A 26,873-nucleotide genomic window follows, 5' to 3' on the forward strand; every position below is an offset into this window, starting at 1 on the left:
TATTCGTACTACAAAACAATTCTAAATTTGCTTTTATGCCTGGCTAAAACGGATTCTTGCATACTGGTCGCTGTCCTTTGGTGCCCTAGGTCATGTGGGTGTGGTGGTTCTACGCAACTGGTACCGAGCATGCCCATCAGCTGGACGGTGCTTGCGTGCTTGCTGATCCAGCGTACGAGCGTGCAACTGACGGCACTGTGGACATGGCAGCGGTAACGGACGGGGACGCGTCGTCCCAGTTGGAAAATTGGATGGGGAACCTGCCGGAGGAACTGCAAAATGTACCGCTAAACCATCTAGCCATACCAGGTAAATATGCACGAAAGCCCTAGACGACTTCGATCATGCGCGCCCGTCTGGAAGAGAATGTTTTATCGGCCGAGAATCAGTGGAGAAGCACCTTACATTTGTATACAGCGTGCCGCTCGTGAAGAAGGTGAAACAATGATTTGACTGTTCATATCAGCCTTAATTCTAGATGTCCTTATACTGTTTTCTTTGACGATACCTGAAGCTTCTGCGTTGAAAGGCAGCTCGGCCGCTGCCCCTCCCTTTTAGGCATGAGCTTTTCCTTCAAGCACGTGAAACCCATCTTTCCTTTTAAAAAATGAACCAGTTTACCGTCACTGAAATTTTCTGTCTGCAGGGATCGCCTAATACAGCACAGTTTATATCGATCGATCTTCCGAATTAATTTTCTGTGCGCAAGCTTCCCCGATCACGCGTGTTATTTCTAGATAAATAAGGAATAACTGAGTTGATATTAAACGTGCTATTGTAATATAAAAAATAGGTCAGCGGAAGTTGCTTTATTTTAATACAGACGTAACAGCGGGCCAAACGCCGTATGGATTTCGTAGGTGGTTTTCTCTGCATGACTACGTGCAATGCGGTGCAGCACTAAACTATCTCATATAAGACGTAAGGTCTTTCGTATATGTGCTCATTTCGCGCAACCCAGAAATGTTTAGAAGCTTGTAACGAGTTATCGCAAAAAATAAATGCAGCAAATTAATTACGTGATATTATGGCAGAATCATGGCCGGTATAATGTAATGATAATTCCTTTCGTTCGATTCTATTCCTTTCATATCTTCCGTTCACGGCCGGCAGATACTGCATGGGACGTATTCTGCGACGATCACTTTCGGCGATAGTATCGCCGTAAGGCGCGCGCTGATTGGCTGGTTGAACAAAATCAGATGAACTGACTGGCTGGTTGAGCACTACGTCACGCGAAGGCGATAGTATCGCCGAAGTGATCGTCGCAGAATACGTCCCCTGATAACTAGGGTGCCTAGCAGCGCCGCCGAGAAGCGGTACTATCGAGGCGTTTTAGGTGATAACTAGAGTTACCGTATATGTTATATGTAATCTGTTAATTCACTTTTAAACTAATATGCCAAAGGTAGCACATATACAGCAACTCTAGTGATAACGTGAGCGGAGCGCCGTTCTGACCACTGGAAAAACGCGAAAAGCAATAGCATTGGAACAGAATTGCTGCATTGTCTATATTTTCTTTTCCTTATCATCAAGATCGCTGCTTCTATATTTTCAGGATCGCATGACAGTTGCAGCTATACCATATCACCACAAGCGGAAATAGCTCCAGACAATGAATATTACGGTAACAAACTCTTGAAACTGCTCGGGCCCATTGGGAAGCAAATTATGTACAGCTGGTCAGTCACTCAGAACATCACTACTAAGGAGCAGTTGCAAGCTGGTATCCGCTACTTCGACATAAGGATAGCTGTCAGGAAAGATCCCAAAGATGAAAATTTGTACCTTATACACGGACTTTTCGGCGCCGTCGTCGACAACTTCCTCGTTGAAGTCAAGGAGTTCTTGGAAAGCCACAAAAAGGAAGTCATACTGGTTCATTTCCAACATTTCTACAACATGACAGACACTGACCACAACCGTCTCCTGAACAAGTTGACAAGTGCATTTGGGCCACTAATGTGCCAGTTCACCACAGACCTGGACAACATCACTCTTGCGTCCCTGTGGCGACGTGGATATCAGATGATCACCTTCTATGGTCATGAGAAGTTGGCCAAGTACCATCCGTATCTTTGGCCTACAAGCTACATCCCGAACCCTTGGCCAGATGATGACGAAGCAACACGCCTGGTTACTTTTTGGAACCAAACTTTGCAGCAGGGACGTGATCCCAAAACGTTTTTTGTGCTTCAGGCTGTGGGCACTCCTCAACCTTCAACGGTCACCATGCATATCTGCAACAGCCTCAGGGTCTACATAGTCCCCAAGGTAAATGCAGTCCTGGAAAGCTGGCTTTCCAGTCAAGTGCCCGGAAATGGCAATCACACGTGCAATGTCGTCATGTCCGATTTTGTGGAGATGAACAACTACAGAATTCCAAAAATGGTGGTGGAGATGAATCAGAAGCTTCTGCAAAGTGCATCTGCCAGTGCAGGAGACGAGATGGTGTGACCTGGAGGTGAGAGCAGGCTGTTGACTCTTCAGCAACTCTGCTTACGCTGCTCTCGCATGCTGCAAGAAATTATTGTACTTTGCTGTGCCAGCAAAAAAAAAAAAATCCTTGTATATATAGGGGCATTTTGTGCTGCTGGGCAATGGTTGTTAAAAGCAGACACAACACAAAGATCCTTTCTCTTTGTGTCACGCACTTTGCTGTTCCAGAAAAAAAATAACGAAGCTTTGTATATAAAGGGGCACAATGTGCTGCTGGGCAAGGCTTGTTAAAAGCAGACACACCAGAAATATCTTTTTCTCTGTATCACTGATCTGTCCAGCATTACCTTGCTGACCAGACCTGAATAGGCCTGGATACTCAACACAAGCCAGGATTCTCGCAGCAGTGCGGACAGTTTCAGAAGCGCTCTCATTAACTATAACATCTGGCTAGTACGTCTGCTTTTAACTCCCCTTTGCTTAATGTGCCTCACGTTTAAGTGAAGAAGCGCGACATCGTCTAAAAGCATTTTGCATGGCACACGCTTGCTCAGCACAGGTCACTTTTCTTACTCATCTTAATGCGATGCTTTTATCTGAGGTAATGCAAGTTGTTGGTGCCTGCCCATGTTGCAATAACGTCTTTTTATCACCTTTTTGCTTACAAGGCCACAACCCATTATAATTTTAGCTCGTCAGCAGGCAAAGCAAGACTGTTCCATTTTATACCATGATGCAAAGATCCTGAATGTTATGACGTTGTCTGTTGAATGTAGGGTCCCACGAAGAACAATGTTGTGAATCGCTGTGTTGGCATGTTTTTCATATTATACAAAGAGTTCCACAGATTATTTGGGCTGTACACCCACTTGCTAATGGTGAACTGTGAACCGGGAGGGTTGGTAGTTGCAAAGGAGGCGAGGGGGAATTTCCTCCTATGGACAGCATAATTCTTTCTGAAGGTGGAACCCCCCAGTTACTGAGTGTCGGAAGAGTACTTGGCATTCCCACATGGTCTCCCAAGAACCAACTATGACCAATGCTGCTTGGCTTCATCGATCTGACAAACAATGGCATTATCAGCAGGAGATAACCAACTGATGTCATGCTGAATGTGCTGTCATCATCAGATCACCACAGCAGAGCCCAAACTCACTGGTTTGGGTACCTGCAAAATGCTTCCAACAGGCAAAGGATATATCACTGTCTTAAGGGGGCCCTGCGACACTCCAAACTCTGTGGAGTGAGTGCAATGCTGATCAATTAATATACTATTTACTAATAAATTTTTGAAAAGAACCTAATAGTAAGAGAGATATAAAGAGTGCAGTGCTTACTTTTACCATTTACCATCAGCACAATTATTAACGTTTCCATTATGCTGGGGCAGTTTCTTGCCTATTCTGTTTCTTACTTTTCTTCTTTCCCTGGTGCACTTATGTTACCAATATGTAATGTGTGTTATGTTAAAATGGTGATGATAACCATTCAAGATTGACATTTGAGAAAGGGGTGGTGACAGGACACTTCACCGACTAGAATATTGGAGGGGTGTGTGCGAAGTGCAAGGCTTTCGCTCACGAACTACTCATTGTCATGGACAATCGCTCAATGACTGCGGAAAATGGGGGGGCGGGCTTGAAAGCCGCAGAAGAGAGTGAGCAATCTCTTACGCAAAATTGTGGACTTCCTGCAACATGCAGTTGAATAATATTTGACTCGCACGTTCATGATGACATTGTCACCAATGCTTGAACACTTTCTGTGTTCAAAAATGTTGCAGTGCCCCTGTAACCATGATAAGTTTGTTAATCATGAGCACCAGCATCTGTGCCTATGCAGAACAACTTGTAGGCAATGTTTCAAAGTAGGAAACCAAATTCCAAAAGCACAAAAGAAACATTTCACTAAGTAAGCTGTGTCCTTTGCTGTGTTGACCAGCATATCGAGCTATGCTGAAGTGAAGACTTTTTATTGCCTAACAAGTCCTCTACGTCGATGTATTTCGTGTATGTATGACCAGTTGACTGTTGGCATGACTGTTAGCATGAATTGAAATGCACACAGATCAGAAAACGCTGGAACATGCCTCTGCATTTCTATGTTCATTGCTGTGTGTGACACTATGGCATGATTTATTGCTGGATATTGTGAGTTTAGGGAACACGGAATGTTTGAGGACTGGTTACGCTCTGGTGTGTGCCACATTTTACTTCTGCATAATCACACATAATATGTGTTCTGCTTCACTTTTCCTTGTTTGATCTTGAACTTGTGGAAGAAAAGTACACCAATAAGTCTAGGCGGTGGTATTGAACTGTTGGACAATGACACATTATTTTGTTATGCAATGTGTAACATGCTATGTGCAGTCTGATCATCATGAAGACTGTGGTCACATCATCATGTATCAGGCAATTTCCTACAGAAAGCTTCATCGCACCTTTAAAATTTTATCGTGCTAGATTTCTCATCGTTCTTTATTGTCGTGGCGTGTTCTACAGAGTGCTATTTACATGCCGACTTAGATCTGTACACCCGGTGCTCTTTATTTTCCTGCACTTTCTTATGAATATCATAATATTACGATGCTATTTTGAATATGCTATTATTTTATAAAAACCAAGTGCCGATTTCTTATTGAATGTGTTGATATCCACCTTATTGGGTGTTATTGAAAACCTTATTGAATGTGTTGATATAATACAACTATAATAATATAACTCAAGACACATTGTCATTGTGTATCTCGTCACTTTATTTTGCAGCAGCAGTTTGTGAAAAACTAAAATGCAACATTCTTTGATTATTTAGGTATAAAAATAAACTAAATGTTAATGCTATACAAAAACCTACTTCCTTTCAATATGCCTTTCAGGCCACACCAGCTGTGTGCTAATTCAGATCATGCCACACTGCATAAACTATACATATATAAAAACGTGCATAAGTAAATAAAAAATGAATTTGTCCATATCTTTATTACAAACATTGAAGCTGAACTTTGCTAACATTTCTCATGTGCTTTCCAATCTTTGTTAATAAAACAGCAGAGCAATTGGGATGCCTAGTATTGCCTGTAAGGTTAATGATTGGAACAGAGAGTGATTATACTTGAATCGCAGAAAGAATGGCCATGGGATTCGTCACCACATTCCTGCACATTACAGAGTGTTTCATCAGAAAGTGTGAAATTACATGGCGTGAATTCAGCTCTATCTGCTTTGCTTACAACAACAGTCAGTCTGCAAGAAGAAAGAAAAATTTCCGCAGGTATTTATGCCAAACAGTGGCAGCTCACTTCAAATTACAATTTGCTGTTAGAACTTAAGTGTTTGTGCTGTCAAGCAGGAAGTTAGCAGTGATGAGAGCTACCAGAACTGAGCCAAGGAGGAAGGCTTTTAAAGGAGTACTGATACATATGTGTGAAGCTGTAGAAACTCTTAAGAGATGCTTTTCACATGTAAGGCGATTGTACTTTGGGATTGTGAAGGTTGGGAAGCACTCCAAGATGTTTAATTTGATGTAAAGTTTGTCTCAAAAATTCTGCATCTGGCATCATCGACATTATCCTGACATCGTGATAGAGAGCTAAATTTGCAGACGTGTAGCAATAAGGTTAGGTATGACAATAATGCCCGTAAAAAAATTAATGAAAATGCTATGCATGTTTCTTCTTTCTCTGCTTATCAGAGAAATCAGAGAAACTGAGTGAGCCAGCATTTCATTATATCATGAGGCATCCGCATCCTGGGAGCCACAAAGAAGACTGGTTTACAGAAAAAAACTATTATATTAAATTAGTCAAGGCCCTGTGACACTTACCTTTAGTTTTTCTAGGGTTTAGAGGGTTTGGACACACACCTGAGGAAAAAAAATTACAAGTAAACATATAATGCCAGTACTCTTCTAAACTAGTTTTCTTGTAATATAAAATTTTATTATTGAACATGAATATCTGAAAAGCACAGGCTTTGAATATTTTTCTGCTTCTGAAAGATGAAAGCGAAGTGAAGATAGGAATACAAAAGGCGAAGCATCACATTTGCTGGTTGGCTTATGATTGGAAGTTGAAGCCTTTTATCATGATATGCAGGCTGCATATCTATATTTGGTGATGCCATACATTGAGCCACAATTGAACATTCTAAGAAATTGAACATCATATTCTCAAATCAAATACTTCGATTAGAACCAGAGTATTGAAATTTGGAATATATATACATATATATTTGAGGAAAAGAAAAAGGCTTTTGACGATAGCCTAAAGGAATACCGGTGCTACACATCGTTTTTTTAATTCAATGTGCTATAAATCATTTAAGGCTTATACGTATTTCTAATACAAAGACCACTGTTGCATTTTGCAAAAATACAGTAGAGACCAAACCTGTGGTACTGCAATCATGGCTTAAGTATATTACAGAATGTTTCCTTTCCCAACTACATTCGAGTGTGTGCAATTTTATGAGGCATCAACTTGATTGCATAATTTTTTAGATAATTTCACACCAATAGGACTTGTGTGTACAATGAAACGTAACATTTTTACAATATGTATGCTTGTGTAAGATTTCAACCATGAAGTGTTCGCCTCTTGAATGTGTCCTATGGTTGCATTATGGGTTTACCATGTACTTTGGCTTGTTAAATGTGTCCTATTGTTGCATTTTGGGTTTGCTGTGTGCTTAGCATCAAAGACACTGGGGCAAATTGATATGGTGACAATCTTTTGGTACAAAAAAACAAAGCACAGAGAAAGGGGCTCATTATGCATGTGAAACTCTTAAACAAAATGTTTGTAACCAAGGGCATGACAATGTGATGAAATAGGTGAACTTGTGTATGCCTACAAACAATGATAAGACACTACAACATGTGACCACATGTCATTGACTGTCATCTTTTTGAAGTCTGTGGAAAATGTTACAGGGCATTTACAGAACATGCATTTAAAAGAAATATGCCAAAGATATTTAAACGCAGAGATCGAGTTGACTTTTGTCGGTATGGTTAACTCGCAATAATTCGAGTAAAAAAGAATCCGAGGACACCTAAGCACTTCTTACGAGTTGTAAATGCGAAAGCATTAATGTGATCTTGAACGCCACTGAGTGGTCCTTCAAGTTTTGCACTGCAAATAATGTTTTCAAGTTTTGCTGCAGGGTATGTTATCAAGTTTTGCAATTAAATTAGTGTTATTCTTTTTTAGTTTCTACATTTGCACCGTACTACGTAGTTGAGTATATTAGGCACATCAAATTCCAACTCTGGAGCAGTGTGCGTGCACACATTCCGTTTGGCTGAATGCGGCACCTGATGAACTCGGCCCGCACATGCAAGCCTCGATGGAGCAAAGCGAGTGAAATGGAATACTTTCTGCTGCGGTAGTGCACCAGCTGTTGCACTACCAAACCAGCTGTTGCACTATCACACCAGCAGGTGTTCCATTTCGCCTATTCTGGTCCGTCGAGGCACGCTCGTGAAATTGCATCACAGCCAATGGGAATTTATGTGCCATTTCGCTAATACAGATGCCTGCTCTTCTGCTCAATGGACCATTTGATGCTTTCGCATCAATAACGTAATTTGTAATACCACATAATTTTGAAGGAGCCATTGTGAAATTAACGTCCAATGGATGCATGGCTAACCAGGCAAAAGTGTAGCATTCCTAGCTGCCTGGACAAAACTAATAACTTAAAAGTGTCCCTCCAAGGCTTCACACCAAGCCCTTCTCTACTTTATGCTCTAGTATGAGATTCCTAAAAAGCACTGTTCAGAAGCATCTTCAAATGCTTTTGTTGAATGCAACAAGAATGTTCTTGAACAGTTGGCCTATCATCAACGCTATCTTGAAAAGCAGTGTTTCAGGCTGCTGTTATGGCCAGTGGTATGTTGTATGGAACTATAACAGTCGTGATGAAGAAATGCAAACAGGCTCTTGTGGCATTAAGGAACAAGGTTGCCCAAAGAAAAAGGTCATGGACACTACTGAAGGAGACCCTCAAGTCCTGAAATGTAGAAGAAATTGGTAAATGACGAGGCAAATTGGAAGAAGTTTGTTGAAGAGAGAAGCCCCAAATTCAAACGGAAGCAGAATTTCTTGAAAATCTTACTGCAAGTTTCCTTGTATCTTGTAACTGCTCCAATTCAAGTGGGCTCTCTGGTTATGCAAAATCTTCAGCTCCCTTGAATTTAACTACGAATACAAAAGCAGCGGTGTGTCAGCAGCCAAACTTGGCTGAGATAGGTGGGACCATTTGACAAAAAATTATGTACGTAAAATAGTCTATAACACTGAACTATTTTAGAGCATGTAGTGACTGCTGAGTGACAAACCTTTTTTTGCAAAGTTTTTGCCAGATTTGCATGCAAACAATTTTATTTGTTGCTCCTGGGAACGACAATGCTGCTGTGTGCACATATATCCTTATGTACTAAACCATAATTTTGTCTCTGATACTTTCTGCCACTTCTGCATACCTTGAAAGTTCTGAGAATTTGTATCAAAATTGGCAAGTTTGAATTAATGCGAGTTAATCATAAATCAAAGAGCCCCCCCCCCATATCTAGGTAAATCTCTTATACATTACCAATACCGACAACACCAGTGCCAACTGAAGTGCTGTGTAGAGCAATTTGTACTACGTCTAAAAGCGTACTGTACAGTTCGCACCAAAGGAGCTCGGGCTAGTTGGTTGTACGGTACAGTACAACTTTTGAAGGGAACGCTAGCTAGTAGTGAAGCCAATATCACTCGCTTATACTCTACATGGCTGATAGCACACATTAGGCTGACATTGTGTAATTAACCTTTTGCGGTAGTGTGTCGGGGCCTCTCCCAACATGCGAAAATATTGGTTCCAGTCAGATGTCTGGAAGCACCCGACACGTGCACATGCATGTACTGGTTTCTTCAGTGTTTTTTGCAGCACATTTCGTGAACCTCTTTTCAACTACTGATATTAGTACTTTGCAGTGTCTGTGTACAAGGGCAACACACTTGAAGGAATTCACGCATTCTGTAGAGCAGAGGCGACGTTTTCTTTACGTACGTTTTACGGAAAGAACTCGCATGAGTTTAGTGAATTTGAAGGTCATTTCTGCATCGAAAAGGAATATATTCTGCCTTTAGATTATCAGCAAACATCCTTGGATAACAGCACTCAAGAAAAAAATGTGATGGTAAAGAACCCAGAGAGAATAGTCTGTGTGGTGATGCTGGCTGGAGGCCACACTGCAAAAGTCTCTGCAATAAAAATAATTTTCTGAAAAAAATCATATTTGTTTCCATAGGTGCTCTTTCTGCACAGAGTCCAAAATGCACGAAATAGTTCCTGACCAAGACGACCACAAAGCACATCAACGTTGATAACTGCAAAAGGTCAATAAAAGGACTCGTGTGGTATTTCATCTGTAATTGGTAGCCATAAAAGCTGGACTGTACTATACATCCTGATAACTGAACTGTAGTACAAAAAAAAAAGATATGCCCTTTGCACATGCAACATTTTACCTCAAGATGTAGAGCTTAGCAACCAAATTTTGTACATGTGCAGGATACGGTTGAGCAAGGCTGGACCATCATCCTGAAGTGTAGTTGTAATAAACTGCAGCCATAAATTGCGCAATTTGAATCTTCAGCAAATCGTAGCAGGCACAGCTTACAGGGCAGCTCTGAAAGCTCAGAGATCTGTAGATGTCAATAAAGTCATGCATTAAGAGCACTTCTGTAAGCATACTCCTGGTTAGGCTTTAGTTCCTGAATGCCAAGCAGTCAGCACATTTTGTTGCAAGTGACTGTTTATATGTTGGCTTATGGCAAATGAAATCAGTCTACTTTACGGCAGAACCTTTGTCAAATGTTTTGCAGTTGGCCTTGTTAGAAGTAATCGAAAAAAAAAAAAAGTTAATTGTTCTCGCATAATTTTTGGCCAAGAATCTGCATTAAAGTGATTCAGAGCTTACCACATAGTCACTAAATAATTTTCTTGTGTATGCTTATAACAATGTAATTCAATTGTGTGAAAACAAAGGAATGCCTAGTTTACATTTCCAAATGGAGTATCATTGTGTTGCAATGTTCTACGACTTACACGCCAGAAAAATTTAGCATTTATGTTATGATCTCTTCCGTATTTATGTTGGGAGTGAAACATATACTATTTGAATGATGAATAAAGAAAACCATACAAATAGACATTGTGCATTTCTTTCCTTATGCAACAGAACAAAAGCTCTCGAGAAACAATACGAAAGTGACAAGAGGCGAGAATTGAATACAGTTGAATCTCGGTACACTGTAGCAGCATGAGAGACAAAAATGCCCTTGATATACCAGATATTCATTGTAAACATATTTTCATTGCCCATGTGAGAGACATTTCAAATTTACTTTGTTATATCAGTGTTCATTATACTGAGGTTCAACTGTATAGGCACTGTGGACAATGTGCAAGGAGATGAGGGAAACCTGACCAAAAGTGAGTTGAGAACATCATCACACAAAATAAAGAACAGCTTAACCTACATTAAGCCGACATGAGGGAGACAGCGAAATTACCTAACACTTGTGCCAGCAAACTGCCATGCTAAACAATATGACCAAATGTTTGCTTGTCATACCTAACCCATTTTTATTTCCTAATCCTTGCATGGTTGAGCTTACAAGGCTGGTCTTGGAAGACAGATAGAAAGAAAGAGAATTGAAAAACGCCAAAATCTTGGCAAGATACACAACCACGTTGTGATGTGTAATTAGGCCATCTGTCAGCATCCTGAAGCATTTTTTCTTTCAATGTTTCAGAACACTGCATCAGATTTTGTATGCCCTTACCCATATCTTCTCAAGTGTCCACCGTTTTTTGCTGCTTCAGGCTTGCGACGCAAACAATAAGAATGACTAATGGACAGATGATGTTGGAGCACAAATATCCATACAGAATGACTGGCTGGGTAGCAACCCAGCTCTTTATGACGATTCACGAACAGCACAAGTCAAACAATTCAAACAGCATAGTGATCACAACAGCGAAGCAAGATGAAGCAATGTGATTTGTGAACTTGCATCAGCTGTAACACCAGCTTGGGCATGTAACTAAACATCCTGATCTACACGTGACTTGTCCCACAAGTACGGGGATGGTCTTGCTGGATTGAGAGTGTAGTGCTTTGTCCCATTCCCATATCCCTGGCTAGCGCCATGCAGAACAGCAGCTTAGCACTGGCAAGGCTGTGTTGGCACTGCGAAGACCGTTGCTATTGTCAAATTCTCAATGAAAGAAGCACTTTCGTACTGGTTGCTAAAGTGCCAAAGAGAGTTATGATACACATGAACTCCCATGATCGGGTTGCAGACATCAATGCAGGAGCATGTATGAGAGAAGAGGATTAGCAGCCTGTTTTGCCAAACAGTCATCCACTGCTGATCAAAGAGTTCAAAGACATTGCTGGATTACAAGACACATTAAAAATATATTTTGAGAATGCCCTTAAAGAGATATAATAGGCTAGATCAGTAGATCACACCCCTGTAAACACAAGTAAACCTCTTTGCTTTCAACAGGCACTTGACATGCCAGAAAAGACAACTTGAAAATAGGTGACAAGTCCACTTTAAATTTGTGTAAGAATGGCTTCTTATGATGTCATTGGTTCCACCAACATTTGGCCAATGTTAGTTATTCTTAAAGAAAAAAATGATTAAGCCATATTATAAGTTGACAGCTAAACCTAGCAACATTTCCAAAGTCTTTCTATGCACGAATGACAGATGCACAATAATGCCATAAGATTTGTCTCTACATCATCATCACCAGTCGTTTGAAAACAATGTGCTAAAAGAGAAGGTTGGCCTTCATTTTTTCTATCGATAACAATTATCTTCTTGACTTCAAAAAGACCAACGCAGCACTATACAGCAAAACAGTCTTTCTCATTGCTCTTCATTAACCACCCAAAGCCGAATGTGTAATTTTTTATACGCAAAGTTTAATACCTCAAAATTCAAATTTAAGTGCAGTAAATTTTTAAGTGAAGTCTTGTAGTTGCATTTTTGATAGGCTTGTGCGAGATTTCAGTTGCAGGTAGTGGAGCAAACAATTACAATTCTAATAGTAGTTGCTCAAATTACATTTCATCTCCTTTTTATTTTGTAAGAATGTAGTCTCCATGGTCAAAAATAAAGGTGAACAAATTCTTTTACCTTTCTTCGATATGATGTTCAAGCTTTCTGGGGTTAAGCCCACGAATAGATTTGTAAATACTATGTGACCTCATCGGCCGCATGCTACTGCTGCAAAGAGGTATAAACATGTAACAGCAGTGATAGGGGAGATTCAGGAAGTGAAAGTCCCGAAAGCGGAACTACCCAATACGGAAACCCATGAAATGGAAATTGTGGAAGCGGAACTAGTGTGGGCAACAAATCAGGGAACGGCGACGTAGATCAAAAGTTGGGGCTACTCAGCAAATGCAATTTTGGCACGCGAGTGGAGGGGCTTTAGATAAATCGAGGACATCCTTAGCTTGTCAACTAGTGCACCTAGTCTACCCTCCTGACATTGCTTTATGATCCAGAAAACGTGCTTACCTCAAGTGGAAGAAAAAAAGAAAAAGGCTGACAGCTGACACGTTGCTGCAAGTTAGGTGTTGCACCTCTATGATGAACTTGTAATCAACTTGTTGCACATCATGCACTCTCCTATTAGCAGGTCTGTGTGCTTTAAGGATACCCGTATGCTGACAATAATATACAGGTATTATGTCGCAATTTATTGTTTAATTACCGTATTTACACGAATGTAAGTCGACCTATATCTTTAAATATGAAAATATCAAGCAGGGGGGGTCGACTTACAATCGAAACCAAAACATGGCACCACCAAGAAAAGCGGGACCATCGAGATATCAGGGGAGCTACAACGTAGTTACAATTTTATGTTTGCTCTATGGCCCTACCCGTAGACTTTGCTATCCCGCGTGTTTGTTTGCTTTTCGGAAGGGTTTTTCAACATTTTTTAGCGTTTCACAGCCCACACAACACTCATGGAGGGGTGTCGATAGTTGATGGAAGATGGACAAGATGCCGTGGTGTGGTTGTTTGCCAAATGTGGAATTTCGCTGGTCGACGACTTGCTGTGGGACCGTAGCAGTGATGACAATGGCAGCACTAGTGAGGACGATGGCACAAGTGAAGACGAGTAGTCCAGTGACCATGCCAGCTACTAATAAATTTTCGTCATGGCATGCACCCATGGGTATGCTCTATTTTTTTTTCCCCCTGTCACACACGATACGGGGGGGTCGACTTACATTCGAGTCGACTTACAGACACGTAAAAACGTGCAAACAGAGATGCGCTCACTTGCACTGCTTTATGGATCAAAATACTGATGCGAGAAATTCAACGTAGCATCGCCACCCATAGTTTGATTTTGCATCTTTTCTAGCTCTTGTCACAATAAGAGTGGCTTTTTCAGTATAGTAGAAGGATAATTTAGCAATACAGCTCAATTTATTTCTCTTTAGTGACTCTTCCAAGTCTCAGTCCTTTATTCCAATGAGCTAATGCTCATTAGAACATTCTTTACACGTAAGAGCACACACTCAATGGAAAGCATTTAAAAAGACTATAAAATTTATTTGTATAAAATGATGATGCTGGCAATAAATACTTTGCAGAACACAATTAAAAACAATTATGTACATTGTCTTCTATAAAACTCTTGCTTCCAAGGTCCAGTTATATAATGATGAATATTTCCTTGTTCTATAGCACCTGCAAGCAAGCAAAAAAAGAAGGCAAAAGAACAACATTGGCAAGGCATAACCTGAAAGACACATGGTAACAGGGCTAGATTACTTGTGATCTTTCTATGACAACATGCACAGTTTTGAAAGGCAACAAGTAAGCTAATCAAGTGTAGTTCAGAGGATTTCTTTCTATGCTTTCAAGCGTGAACTAAGACTGAACAAATAAATTCATCACACTTAGCGAACTTACATGCGATGACCAACTTAATTAGGTCATGTATCTATTTCGGAAAATTCGCAATAAAAGAGATTTGAGTTCAATAGACACTCTCAGCAACTGCCACGAAAGAAAAAGTAAGGTGCACTCTTACTTCACTTTTTTGTGTAAAAAAGATTTTCCTTGTACATGCCATTAAAATGCAAACTAGTTCCAATATATCGCAAACTAGTGTCAACACTCAAGAAACAATCAATCCATCAATAGAACAAGAATAGCTAATGATAACTTAGTTCTGGAGTTTCTGCAACTCAAATCACATTTACGGGCCATGCATTCAACACACCTGAATTATCTATGTGCAATTCCATTCACACAAGCGTTGCTTTATTGCCAGAGTCTTGGTCCTCATACCACGCAATCATTTCCTCATGAAAGGCATCTGCAACTGATGATCTGTCCAGGTTCAAACTGCTGTCTGCACTACGGCTGGTATGTGGTTCCTCAACAGCACTGCAAAACAAGCACAAACACCACAATCTTTACCAATATTAACTAGAACATTTCAAACATATGGTCTATATAGATTTGCATGATGTCCAGCGATGGAAGATACTTCACTCTAATGCCTCAAACAATACAGTTCAACAATCAAAAAATAAAATCACTTTAGACGCAAAACAAACAACACTAATGAATCAAGAGATGTGTCAGATTGTCTTAGCTACAATTACCATAAGATCTTGCGTATCTTAGCAATATGTGCCGTGCAGATCCTGTGTAGATTCCAAAGTGGCCATGGAATTACTCAGGAGATATCATATACACACGTGTAAGGGCGGCACTTGTGTAAAAGTCAGACCCTCAACTTGGCAGCATAAAAGTAATAAAAAAAAGGGGGGGAGAGGGGGGAAGGCAAACAAAAAAAAGCATTGTTGCAGCTTGTCTCCTCCGATTCTGAGTGTGTGGACCATGGTGTCGACGGAAATTGTTGTAAATAGCTTTGAAGTCACTGACATAACTAAAGTTATGGATGGTGTGTGGGACAACTATATTCACAGGTGTGCTACCAACCCAAGCCTGAGCAGGGATAACAGTGGCAAGTACTAGATGGGCAACCAGCACATGATGTGCATGCATGAACAAGTAATGGATTATGAAAACAACATTGTTCACTCAGTTGGTACACAGGGATCATGATGATTATGCATGGTCGTAAACATTTGACCAACATGACTGGCCCCCCTGTAAAGGCTGCACCTAGCCAAAAATTGTGAAAAAAAAGAAAGTACAGCCCTTACACATGTGCACACAGTATTGGTGGCCTAGATAGTTGGCCATTGTCTATCTAAAGGCAGCAAACTTGTTTAAACAAGGCCATACACCAGATCACACAATTGCAGATTCAGTGCTCATGTTGTGTTATTTAGTGTGTCTCAACAAGTGCACTGCCTCTGCAATGATAATGGGATTACAACTGTTACAAGGCTAGCTGGCTGTGTACTTACGCCATTCCATCTGGAGGACTTCTTTCCACCATCTTCATGTGTTCAGCTAGTGAGGAATGAGCGGGTAGCTGTTCATCCCTCTCCCTAGACACATTATCAGCAGCAAGAGGAGACATGAGCACTGGAGATACGAGGCCACTCGAGTTGCCAGACTGGCTCGGGCTTCTTGTTGAGTCTTGGCTTCCCGATGGTTTACGATGCTTTGTGCTGTACTTGTAGAAGTCCGAGATCTCATAAGGCTTAGTCTCTTCCCAGTAAGGTTGAAAGTGCCCCACTGTGACAATGTTCAGCTCGACACCTGGCATTGTTTTTGGGCTTGGCTGAGGCACTGGAGAACAAATCTTGTCTCTTTCAAGCTGCGGGCTTTCGGCCGCTACTCTGCCTTCTCGACAGCTGTTGTGACGGGACAACATGACTACAGGGCCCTGGACTGCCTCAGGCAAGCTTTCACTGCCTGACGACAACACTGAGATGTGAGAAGGTGATAAAGGGGGTGGCTCCTGTTGTTTAGACGGCTTCCTTGCCGGAAGAGGGGAGTCAAGAGACGTCTCCACCCAGTCCTTGGCACGATGCTTCAGGGTTTCAGTACTATACGACTGAGTGACTGAAGCAAACGCCCTCGAGGAAGACACGGTCACTGACGCAGTGTGGTTGCTGTAAGAGCCACTGTGTCCCTCTTGTAGTGTCTCTAGCTTTGCACTGTGAGCTGCACTATAGCCAGTCGGGCTGGTGGGCTGACTGTGGTAAGGGTCTGGATGAACCCGCTGAAACGCTGGGTAGTTGGCGGCAGACATGCTAGACAACGGCCTGCTCGGAAAGTTGTCACCGCACACCTCCTGCAGCTTCTTTCGATGGGCAAGGTGGTGTTGAATGAGGGCCGGTGACATTGGTGGCTTGTGGTACACAGGACCAGGATCGGTGGGACGGTGCACTGCTTCTTGGTAGCGCAGTCTTCCATCGCTGTCCACAGGAACAAACACAGGCACTCCACAATCGTCAATGTGCCGCACCATGTTTTCGTGGTATGAGTGAGACTTGCCAGGGTGGTGGTTTCCACCGACTATGGGGCTCGGTGGTGGTGGAAAGCTTTCAGGGTAGGACAGTGAGCCAGAGATTGTCCGCCGTTGCTGCAGTGGCGATGCTGTGCGATACTGCTGCTGGATGTGCGGTGGGAGGCGGGGGTGGCTTTCAACTCTTTCAATCTGTGGACACTGCATCGGTGTGCACTGACCTTGCATGTAGTGAGCTGGAGAGCATTGAGCTGGTGCAGAATGCCCAGGAGTACACTGCATTGGTGTACATTGGCCAGGAGTAAACTGCACTGTTGCACACTGCCCTAGAGCACACTGCCCTGGCGCACACTGTCCTGGTGCACACTGTCCTGGCGCACACTGTCCTGGCGCACACTGTCCTGGCGCACACTGCCCTGGCGCACACTGTCCTGGCGCACACTGCCCTGGCGCACACTGCCCTGGCGCACACTGCCCTGCCGCACACTGCCCTGGCGCACACTGCCCTGGCGCACATTGCCCTGGCGCACATTGCCCTGGCGCACATTGCCCTGGCGCACATTGCCCTGGTGCGCATTGCCCTGGTACACACTGCCCTGGCACACACTGTAATGGCACACACTGTAATGGTGCACACTGCCCTGAAGAACACTGTACTGGTGCACACTGTCCCGGTGGACAGGCAGGAGGGGCGAAGGGAGGGCCAGTCCAGACTGGAGCAGTCGACTTGGGAGGCGTTGCTGAGTCACGTTTGGTGGGGGACGCTGGCTGCAATGAGGTGCCAGCAACACGACGGTGATGTCGTCGGTTGCCTTCCAGGCTATTATGCCTGGACACCAACCCCAGGTCCTGGGGCTCTGTAGGACTGCTTGTCACAAGATCGTCTTGGCTGTCAAATGCCTGGCTGGTCCTTTGTGTTGGCACGCTGTAAAGATTGCTCCCTTCCAAACTCACCCCTGACTCAAACCTGCACAATAGAAAAAGAGAAAAGAAATCTCATTATATATTTATGCGATCCCACAGCATGCATACAGCACACTTCAACAGTATCAACTGTACTGTGGCTCATTGTGCAGCTGCATTGTGCTTTTGGGTGCATAGAGGGCATCACTGCAAAGAGTGCGGTTGTGCATATTGAAACACATGCCATGTGGTTTCATTGAAGACTGTCGTCAAAAACTTCAAGGTGATGGGAATCTCAAACAGTAAGGACGGTATTGAGGACGACCAGCTTTGGAAGGGTGCTGATGAGGCGAGAAAGTCAAACAGTAAGGGTAGCGGAAGCCATGAGAATGATTAATTACAAGGTGTTCATAGTTGGCCGCCAGTGGTTTCATTATATTCTGCATAGCAGTCAAAGCTTCGGTGAAAGGCTTGAGTATAGCCATCAAAAACATGCCTTGTGTAAGGCCCACACCCCTTAAAAAATCTGCAAAAAGGAACGCCTTACAAGGGTAAATAGGGTATTTAGGCTGAAAATTCACACAAAAATAAAACTGGCTTCCGACTCGCGCAAATGTGGCACATTTCGGGACACATTAGTAAACAGTACCTGTCTCTGTACGGAGATTTGAGCGGCACTGGACTGGAGCCTGCTGAACCCGAGCTGGGGAGCGTTGGGTACTGCTGGCGGCGGTATGCAGTTCTCGTCTGGTAAATATTGCTGGGGGCATAGCCGGAGCCATAGCCGGTCCAGACCGCACCGGGGGACGCAGTCCTGCCAGGAGCCACCCGATGTTTGCAGGGGCTGGCTGGCGCAGACACAGAGGCCAGTGATGGCGAAAGCCGCATGTCAGCGGGCACCGAGCTGACTGTAGGAAGGCGGCCACGTTTCTGCAAAGGGTTGCAAACCAGTCTAGTTATACAATGTGCTTCTTTATCATGGGGAGTGGAAGAAGGGCTATGGTGCATAGCATGTGACATAACATTCGTATAGCACATAGCACAGATTAATGAAAGATATTTTGATCAATTGGTGGATTAATTTTGACTTGAATACAGCATGAAACTACAGCACCATTCCTATCTTTCTGTGCATTTTTGTTCTAATGTCATGGTGTATTCAAATAACAAGGTGACACAGCGTTATTTCGAGTATACATGGAAACTACAGTAAACAGGTGTTACATTATTCTGCTGCAGATTAAACATGGCTGTGACACCTCAAGATCAAGTCCCCATCTCATGCTCACCAGCAGAATATCACAGCTACTTAACCACTGCGGCAGGCTTAAAGGGGCCCTGAACCACCCCTCAGGCTTGGTGAAATTACATAATTCACGGGCAGCATATGCTGCTGTGAACATCTCAGCCAAATTTTACTGTCGTACGCGGTGCACGGAGCTCACAAATGGATCGCGAAGTCACCTTTCTCTCAAACACTCTTTTCATCAGAAGACCCTGTCCTCACTCTCTCCTGAACACTTTATTTCATCGTTCCCTTAAACGGCTGCTACTGGCCAATAGCTGACATGAAGCTGTGGTCACCTACATGGCGTAGATATTGTGGCCGCCGCGGGGTGCCGCCACGAGTCCACTGGCTAAGCGCACTGCAGCTCGCTGAGGACAACCGCATTTGGCTTATGTTTAGTGAGTAGTAGGCACGAAAGGCAGAAGTTGTGGCGTCTACGTTAACATCCAAAATGAAATTTGAACTGTATGCCACAGTGACATTTAGAAGGCAGAGCATTAATGGCATGCCCCACTGTGCCGTAGCCTTCGCAGTGCAAGGCATTGAAGAAGGAACAGGAGCACAGCGGAGGCCGTGCTTGACTGCCAATAACTCCACTTCTACTGAATGCATTGAAGTACTTTTTGGGGTAAAGTATTTCTGAAATAGCCTATTTTCACTTCAAATACCTTTCTCCACTTCGACAATAAGTGGTTTGGGGCCCCTTTAACATACAGGCTAATGATACACAAGATTAATGCCATGAAGATTCCGAGGTCTTGCACAAGTTGTGAATGAGTTTCATATATACAAGCTACAAATACGAAATAAAAAATAAGGAAAGGAAGATTAATTTCCTTTTGGCCCAATTTCACAAGTCTTTATATGGCAATTTGCATTGTTTAGGTGTTAACAGGTCTTCAAGCGTGGCCTCACTGAGCTCTGCAAGCAAAACCATCGAAATCCTCACCTATGCAACTGGTAACCTATAAGAGGCCCTTTATGTCACAAAAAGAGAAAGGACACTTACCAAAAGGTGTTTTAATAAGTATTAGAAGCTCCCGCCTCTCTGCAGACGTCAAAACATCTAATACGTACTAACAACACCTTTTGGTTGGAGTCCTTTTTTTTAACAGTATGAATTTACTACCAGACCAGACATGATGTCATCAAACTATTGACTTCAAGAAGTCTTTCAACGTGAATATTGCAGCATGTCCATGCGTGCATTCATTTGAGTGTTGTCATAGCAGGTATCATGTGTCATCTAAGACCTCGACCAGCCCTTGAAGACATTGCCTGTCACCGTAAATAACTGTCATAGCTTTCCGTATTTTTATGAATGGTTATTTACACCTAAATAAACAGTCAGTGACCAGGTCTGCTACTGTCTGTCAATCTCATTTGCAAGGTACAGGAGTCTCACGGTTTCATCAGATCAGGTAGTAGGCCAAAAGTGACAATACTGTTCCCAATACCGACAATCACTAATGAAAATAGAAATTGTTGGGGTTTGACATTAACAGTCACACAGTACATGAGCAACTTGATATTACGTGAGCCTTTCTGAGTTCGGCCTTCATCAGAATGCAGCCACGACAGTTCAGATTTGAAACAGCAACCCTGTGCAGCAGCAGTTTGTCACAGCCGCAGAGCCACCATAGGTGATTCAATAAAACAGAAGAAAAAAGACTAATACTGCAAAGAATGCAATGTATGTCCATACGATGGCAGCAATTACTTTACCTCTGTTAAGAGGCCGCCATAGCTGCTCAGCTTCGGCGATGCTGTGGGGCTGACATCTGATGTATTGCTGCTTCCTCTAAATGGTGTGTCTGAGAATAAAGAAAAGACAGTCTTAGTTTGTAAAGAAGTTCTCGGCTTTGCACAGCTCATAAAATATACCAGCAAGGGAAAGGATTCGGATTGATTTTGATAAATGCCTACAAATAAGAGCACAGATTCTAGGTGTACTTCGAAATTTCTAGACCATTTGTATGCAACTAATGCTTACCACTGCCCGCCGTGCTCTGGCTGATGTTGTCCTCACTTGGTTCTGCAAGAGAGAAAACTGTACTTGATTGTCATATAATGGAGGTTGCAATACTTTCAAGGTACAATTTTGTCAAGTAAAAGATCATAATGCAACCACCGAGTACCTAACTAGTAACAAGCAAGTACCTAACTATCGATGATAGTCAGCAAACACTCGGCGCTAACATAGCCACCAGCATTCAAGACTGATTAACAAATGCATATCCAGTAAGGATTTATATGCCAACAGCATCCACTTGCACTCATGGCTAATAGCTGCAGGAGGATGCGCTAACAAAGAATTAAAGCAGTATTGATTCAGAAGAGAACAACTGTGCTTGCATAAATAAAGGCAATCGAGAAGTCAAGGAACAGACACTGATGCATCAAACAAGAGCACATGTCACAAATAATTTTGCTTTAGCAGATTAATAAGAAAGAAAGCATACTGACCATCATCAGACTGCTGCACAGGTTTGAGTTTACCACAATTCTTCTGCTTTTTTAGTGTTCCCAGTTTTTCTTCAACTTGCTTGAGCTATAAATAAACGGGAGATGAAAACTGGTGATGAGCACATGTCATCAGTGACGGGTGAGACAGCCAGACTACTTATCTGAAGTACAACATGCGAAACAGCAGCAATTGCCTTGACATGCCTTTTCATGTGCCTGCTGATAGCACAACTTTCGCTGCCTCCTCAGGCTCCTGTCTGCGCTCATGTCACTGGCCAACCTCAGAGCAGCACTTGTTATCTTGTTCTGCAGCTCATACTCCAGCTCCAGTGAGCTTAGTGTCTCCTCCTGGAATTAAAGGGGAGACAGAGGATTGTGGGGCAGTCCTTCACCTTGTCGAGTCAAAAAGTTCCAAAAAAGTGGCAGCTGCAGAACACAGGCCAGCGAGCTTCATCCAGTAATTTATTCATCATAATTGAATACATGTAGTTGTAGCAGTGCTTGACCTACATCCTGTCCAAGCAATAGTAACTCATTCCTCTCCATGGCACCCATTTCTCATTGCTTATTATCGTTATGGTGTGCACTTTGTCTTCAAAATGTTGGACCCATTGGCGCATAAATCTGTCACGCAACAATGATCCCCATCAATGTATATATTTCTCGTTTCAGCCAATGCTAACTTTTGCACCTACATTTGTATTGACTACTAGGCATAACAAAGGCATATTACTTTCGATGCTACTTTCATACAGGGTTTGATTGTCCATCAAATTTCCTTAAAAAAAAAAAGAAGACTTCTGAAACCATTACTGTACAGAGTGCAGGCCTGTTCACAGCAACACAGGAGCATGTAGTCAACAAAAAGGTTCATGCTGTTTACTGTTCATACGTGTGCTGCAATAGAAAGGCCATATCTATGTTGTAAAGAATGTGAGTCAGTGTTTCCTTGTGTGCTGGAGTCACACTCAGGGCCAGAGAGATGCTGATGACACGCCGCCATCTCCTTCCAGAATCAAGCCATTGTTGCACATGAAAACCATGGCAGCCTGTGGCTAAGTAAGTAGGTTGTCTTGTTCAGATGCGGGAAGTGCACGGTTCAATCCCCGCAGCGGGACACCCACCAGTATGCAAGACAAGTACAAGCAGCCCCTCGGCCAGGAATTTGGCTTCTAAGAGGTGCACTGGTCGGGAGAGGTTTGCACAGACAGACCGCTATGCTTGCTACACAAGAACCAAAACAAAGCACCATGCAACTCTTGTGCAGATGGGCATCTTTTTTTGCTGCCCACACTTGTACCCTCACCAACCACATTTGCGTTGTCATAATAAGATCCGAGCCCATGGTGCTGCACCCACCTTGCTCTTCGCATTGGACAGCAGCTGGTCATCAAGGATGAAGGCTGTGCCAACACGCCGACGCACCTGCGGAGGAGGCTCCCCAGGCGCTAGGGGCATCTCTGGAGGCAGCTCGCCCGTCACTTCGCCTTCCTTGAGGCATACAGACTTCAGCTCCTCAATCTTCTTTCGCAACGCCTCCTCCAAGGCCTCCTTGCGAGCCTTGAGTGCCGTCAGCATCTCCTGCTTCGCCCGCTCGGCCTCTTCATTCACTTTCTGGTGGTCTGTCTGATCTGTGGCAGCAGAGAGGACAGAAAATAATGAAAAGTTGACTGTCTCAATTTTGACAGTGGTTGATGTTATGGGTTCTTTCATTCTTAACATGTCTGTATGCTTGTCCACAGGCTACACCACAAAGCTGCCTGTCTTCCCACTACCTCTGCAGCTGATCCAGGCACTTATCTTATGTGGAGATTGCTGAAAATGTTACTTCAGCACCCAAAATGGACATACAGCACTCACCTAGCATCCATTTTCTCCTAGCATCATTTTTACTGCAAAGCGGGATTCTATGTTCAATTCTCTAAGCAGTATTCTTGTAGCAAAGATTACCCTAGAAGGGTGCCGAAGGCGAAATCCAAAGAAATGGGTCCTAGAGCAATTTTAATAAAAGTGAGCATGCTTGCACAGTCGCATTAATAGCCTGGGAACCACAGATGCCACAATAGAAATTTCTTGCAGCCTAGGCAAGCAGATGACTGAATACAAGTGGTACAGCCCACATACACATGCTCAGCCAATGCAATGCATTGTCACGACTTCACATTAGACGGCTGTGCCCCTCACCAGGTTTGGCCAGTTTGTGCTGACAAGCGCCTTGCATACAATGCACGCTAACAATCATGTCTGCTAAGTACTACATTGCTATGCGCCACAGAAAGAGTTGAAATTTCAAACCGAACACCGTTTGCCCTTCTCCTAGAGGGTGCCGCGCTTCCAGCCAGAGAGTCGACGTATATCGCACAAGTGCGCATACGTACATCGCACTGCTGTGATATCGCTCACAGTGGCACGTGACTTCAAGAATTATTCAAGACAACATCTGTTATTTGTGTAATCTGTTGCTTCAATAGACGAATTAGAGAAATAATAAAATACACAAACCAAATGTTCGTGTGTTCTTGTTTTACTTCGCACTGCAGCAACAGAGATGTACTACCGTTTTGTCTGCTTGTTCTTACGTCATGCAGGCGCAGGCGCAGGCAATGGAAGTATGTCATTTTCTGCTGTGATCCAGTGCACGATCATGCTCTATGAGCCACTTGTGTCTGCCTCAGTATTTGCACAGCACTGACTTATACCACTAGTCAGGTGTTCTCGTGCAAAACGCGGAAAATCGTGTGCTGCGTGAAACAAGACAAACGCAACAGCTCGCACGTGATGCCGTCAGCGAAAGTGTACCGTGAAGCAAAAAAGTGGGGGGAAAAAAATGAAGGCAGGACCCTCTTGATGTCTTCATCACGCAATCCTTGAGCTCCAGTACTGGAGAACGCAGGGAAGAAATTTCGTTTCCGAAGGCTAGACAGGGCAAGTGGAGAGAATGTCTCTCTTAGCAATGGCCTTCACATCCTGAAATCGTGGGTTTGTGGCACTGAAATATTTCTGTCTTGGCTACTAAGGAACAAACTTCAAAAATTCTTGCGGCAGAACACTACCTAGAGGGCACATAACTTCCAGCATATAACCCTAATTTGCTATGCGGCCTGGTGAGGGGTCCTTTAAAGAGATTTCTAATTTTTGCTGATGTGATGGTCTCTAAATTTCTGTTCCCGGAAGACATCTTGCTAACAACACGAATATTATAGCCAGTTTGGAAAAAAAGGAAGAAGGAGAGAGCGCCATCTATGCAGAACTGGGATGCAGCTGTTGATGGCAGAAGCTGTTCCTCTGTCCTTAAACTCACATGTGACACTGTCACTGTATAAGGCATCTGGGCAAAACATGTCCAACAAAAGTAACAAGTACCTTCAATTTTGATGGCAGGAAGACTATGGCAACTTGCACTTCTGCTCAGGTTGGATCCTGTGCTGGCCGATGATAAAGACTGGGAGCTTTTAGACAGCTCGGCAGCAAACTTTTCCAGGCAACTTAAGTCTTCAATCTTCCTCTGTAAATGAAGTGAAGTGCAGCCAATATTCACTTTATGTTTGAAAAACCTAAATAGAGAGCTGCAAAGATGACAGAGCTTTAGCATCACTCTACAGAAGCACACCTAGCCGTGCAATAATACAGTAGACTGCCGCCTTGCAGTTCCGTTTTGCAAGATAGTTACCATTAGGCATGGCATAATTTCTTCTAATGCAACTGCCATTTCTCTCTTCTTTCTCCTGCTTTGAAAAATGAGTAGTCAGCTACAACTGACTTAAGCGGTACAAAAAGACCAGAATTAATGTGCTTACTTCAATAGCCCATTTGTTTAGGAGACATTACAGGCAGGAGTAGTAAAGAAATTGTCGAATAAGCAGTACCCATACTGCAAGCTATTCCTTGAAGAGGTCAATACTTGACTTTTCTTTCACAGACAAGACTGCGTAAGTAGAAGTGCTGAAAGAAGCTGAATAAATTTTTCAAGCAATTGTAAGCTGTGAACTTGGCAGTGAAATATGCTTGGCAGGATGGATATAATTGGAAAAACGCTTGAAAACTCAACATAGTTACACATTCACTAAGTTTGCATTACAAGCAAAGTCATGCATCTTTCTCGCTGGGTAATATGCTCATCATTTTACCTTGCCAACGTTGTTGTCCAAGTAGAACTGATGCTGGGCTATGGCCATCGACCAAATGCTCTTGGTCAGGGCAGGCGTAGCCGCAAACCAAACAACCACCGTCACATTTCCAGGCCCAAAAGTTCTCCTGCTTACAGACACTCTGGAAAATAACCGAAAATAAAAACAAACACAACACACCAATGCTGTAGGAAAAAAAGTGTCCAGTATTTATTTCCTTAAGTACAATTGTAACGGTCTTGTTTTACAGGAATTTGAGCAGGACGAACTGACCAATAAGGCTGCTCACATGTGCAAAGCCTGGCAGAGGTCACTGGATGTTACATTCACAGTATCAGGAGAAGAACACTTCTATTCCTTATTGTTAAAGAAACAAAAACGTCACTGCTAGGCAACACTTTTAATGTGCTGCAAACTTCCAGGTCATGGCCTTGATGATGTGCCTGACAACGGCTCGATACACTTTCATATGAATAAGTGCTTTTTGTTTCACAGCGGACTACAACCGCAAGATATAACATTAGCAAAATGAAACAGGACAATGTTGTAAATAAACAAAATGGGTAGGCAAGGAAATGTTCAGTTACACATACCGTTACTGGGTTTCTGTGGTAAAGAAAAAAATCTACTTTCCATTCTTTTCTTACTATAATGCACCGTAATGTGACGAGGATGTGCACTGACACACATGTGAAGTTTGCAAAACTAAATTCTCACGCTCTGACAATAAATTACACATTTTGTGTTTATTTTTTACCACTTGTTGCCAGGTGCTTGGCGTGAAACCTGACCACTCAGGCTAAAAAATTTTATAATGCCACAGATTTAAAAAACAATGTACAGCAATATAACATAACTGGCCACCTTTCAATGCCCTATTGTAAGGTCATTCATGTCTAAGACTAATTAGACATGTCTGCGTTGTGTGATAAAGGCCACATCTGCAGGCAGCCAAATTGGCTGTATTCTCGAATAATTGAACTAATTCTGCAGCTATATTGTAGTCAATATAAATTAGTCACTGAAGTAGCAAATTACATGCTCCACAAACCAGCAAACTGCTTAAATCATTAAACTTATATTGAGCAAAAAAGTTCCGATTTAATAGGAAAATTGAAAAACATACAAAAAGGTAGTAGAGGAGAAAAACTATGG

At 42.8% G+C, this 26,873-nt stretch overlaps 2 protein-coding genes across 6 annotated transcripts in view; one reads left to right on the plus strand and one right to left on the minus strand.

Moving 5' to 3' along the window:
• Positions 1-15: 15 nt before the first annotated feature.
• LOC126521859 (PI-PLC X domain-containing protein 3) lies at positions 16-10,643 on the plus strand. The gene is made up of 2 exons (XM_050170567.3): positions 16-309; positions 1,562-10,643. The coding sequence occupies exons 1-2, from the start codon at positions 93-95 to the stop codon at positions 2,458-2,460; spliced, it is 1,116 nt and encodes a 371-aa protein (XP_050026524.1). The 5' UTR covers positions 16-92; the 3' UTR covers positions 2,461-10,643.
• Positions 10,644-14,060: 3,417 nt separating this feature from the next.
• The window catches only part of LOC126521861 (uncharacterized), an 84,227-nt gene continuing 71,414 nt past the window's right edge, over positions 14,061-26,873 (minus strand). For all 5 annotated transcript variants that reach the window (XM_055066132.2, XM_055066134.2, XM_050170569.3 and 2 more), the window contains 11 exons: positions 25,719-25,860; positions 24,955-25,096; positions 22,951-23,222; positions 21,796-21,939; positions 21,592-21,676; positions 21,119-21,160; positions 20,851-20,939; positions 18,487-18,767; positions 15,925-17,901; positions 14,763-14,929; positions 14,061-14,224 (listed from right to left, as the gene is read on the minus strand). In XM_055066132.2, the coding sequence (XP_054922107.2) occupies positions 14,788-14,929; positions 15,925-17,901; positions 18,487-18,767; positions 20,851-20,939; positions 21,119-21,160; positions 21,592-21,676; positions 21,796-21,939; positions 22,951-23,222; positions 24,955-25,096; positions 25,719-25,860 (3,316 nt within the window). In that variant the 3' untranslated portion in view covers positions 14,061-14,224; positions 14,763-14,787. The remainder of the gene's footprint in view (positions 14,225-14,762; positions 14,930-15,924; positions 17,902-18,486; positions 18,768-20,850; positions 20,940-21,118; positions 21,161-21,591; positions 21,677-21,795; positions 21,940-22,950; positions 23,223-24,954; positions 25,097-25,718; positions 25,861-26,873) is intronic.

This window comes from Dermacentor andersoni, chromosome 6, assembly GCF_023375885.2.
Source record: "Dermacentor andersoni chromosome 6, qqDerAnde1_hic_scaffold, whole genome shotgun sequence".
In the NCBI taxonomy this organism is placed as follows: domain Eukaryota; kingdom Metazoa; phylum Arthropoda; class Arachnida; order Ixodida; family Ixodidae; genus Dermacentor; species Dermacentor andersoni.

Coding starts and splice junctions, on each gene's coding strand:
- LOC126521859 (XM_050170567.3), top strand. CDS start 93: ATGTGGGTGTGGTGGTTCTACGCAACTGGTACCGAGCATGCCCATCAG. Junction 310..1,561: donor AAACCATCTAGCCATACCAG/GTAAATATGCAC, acceptor CTATATTTTCAG/GATCGCATGACAGTTGCAGC.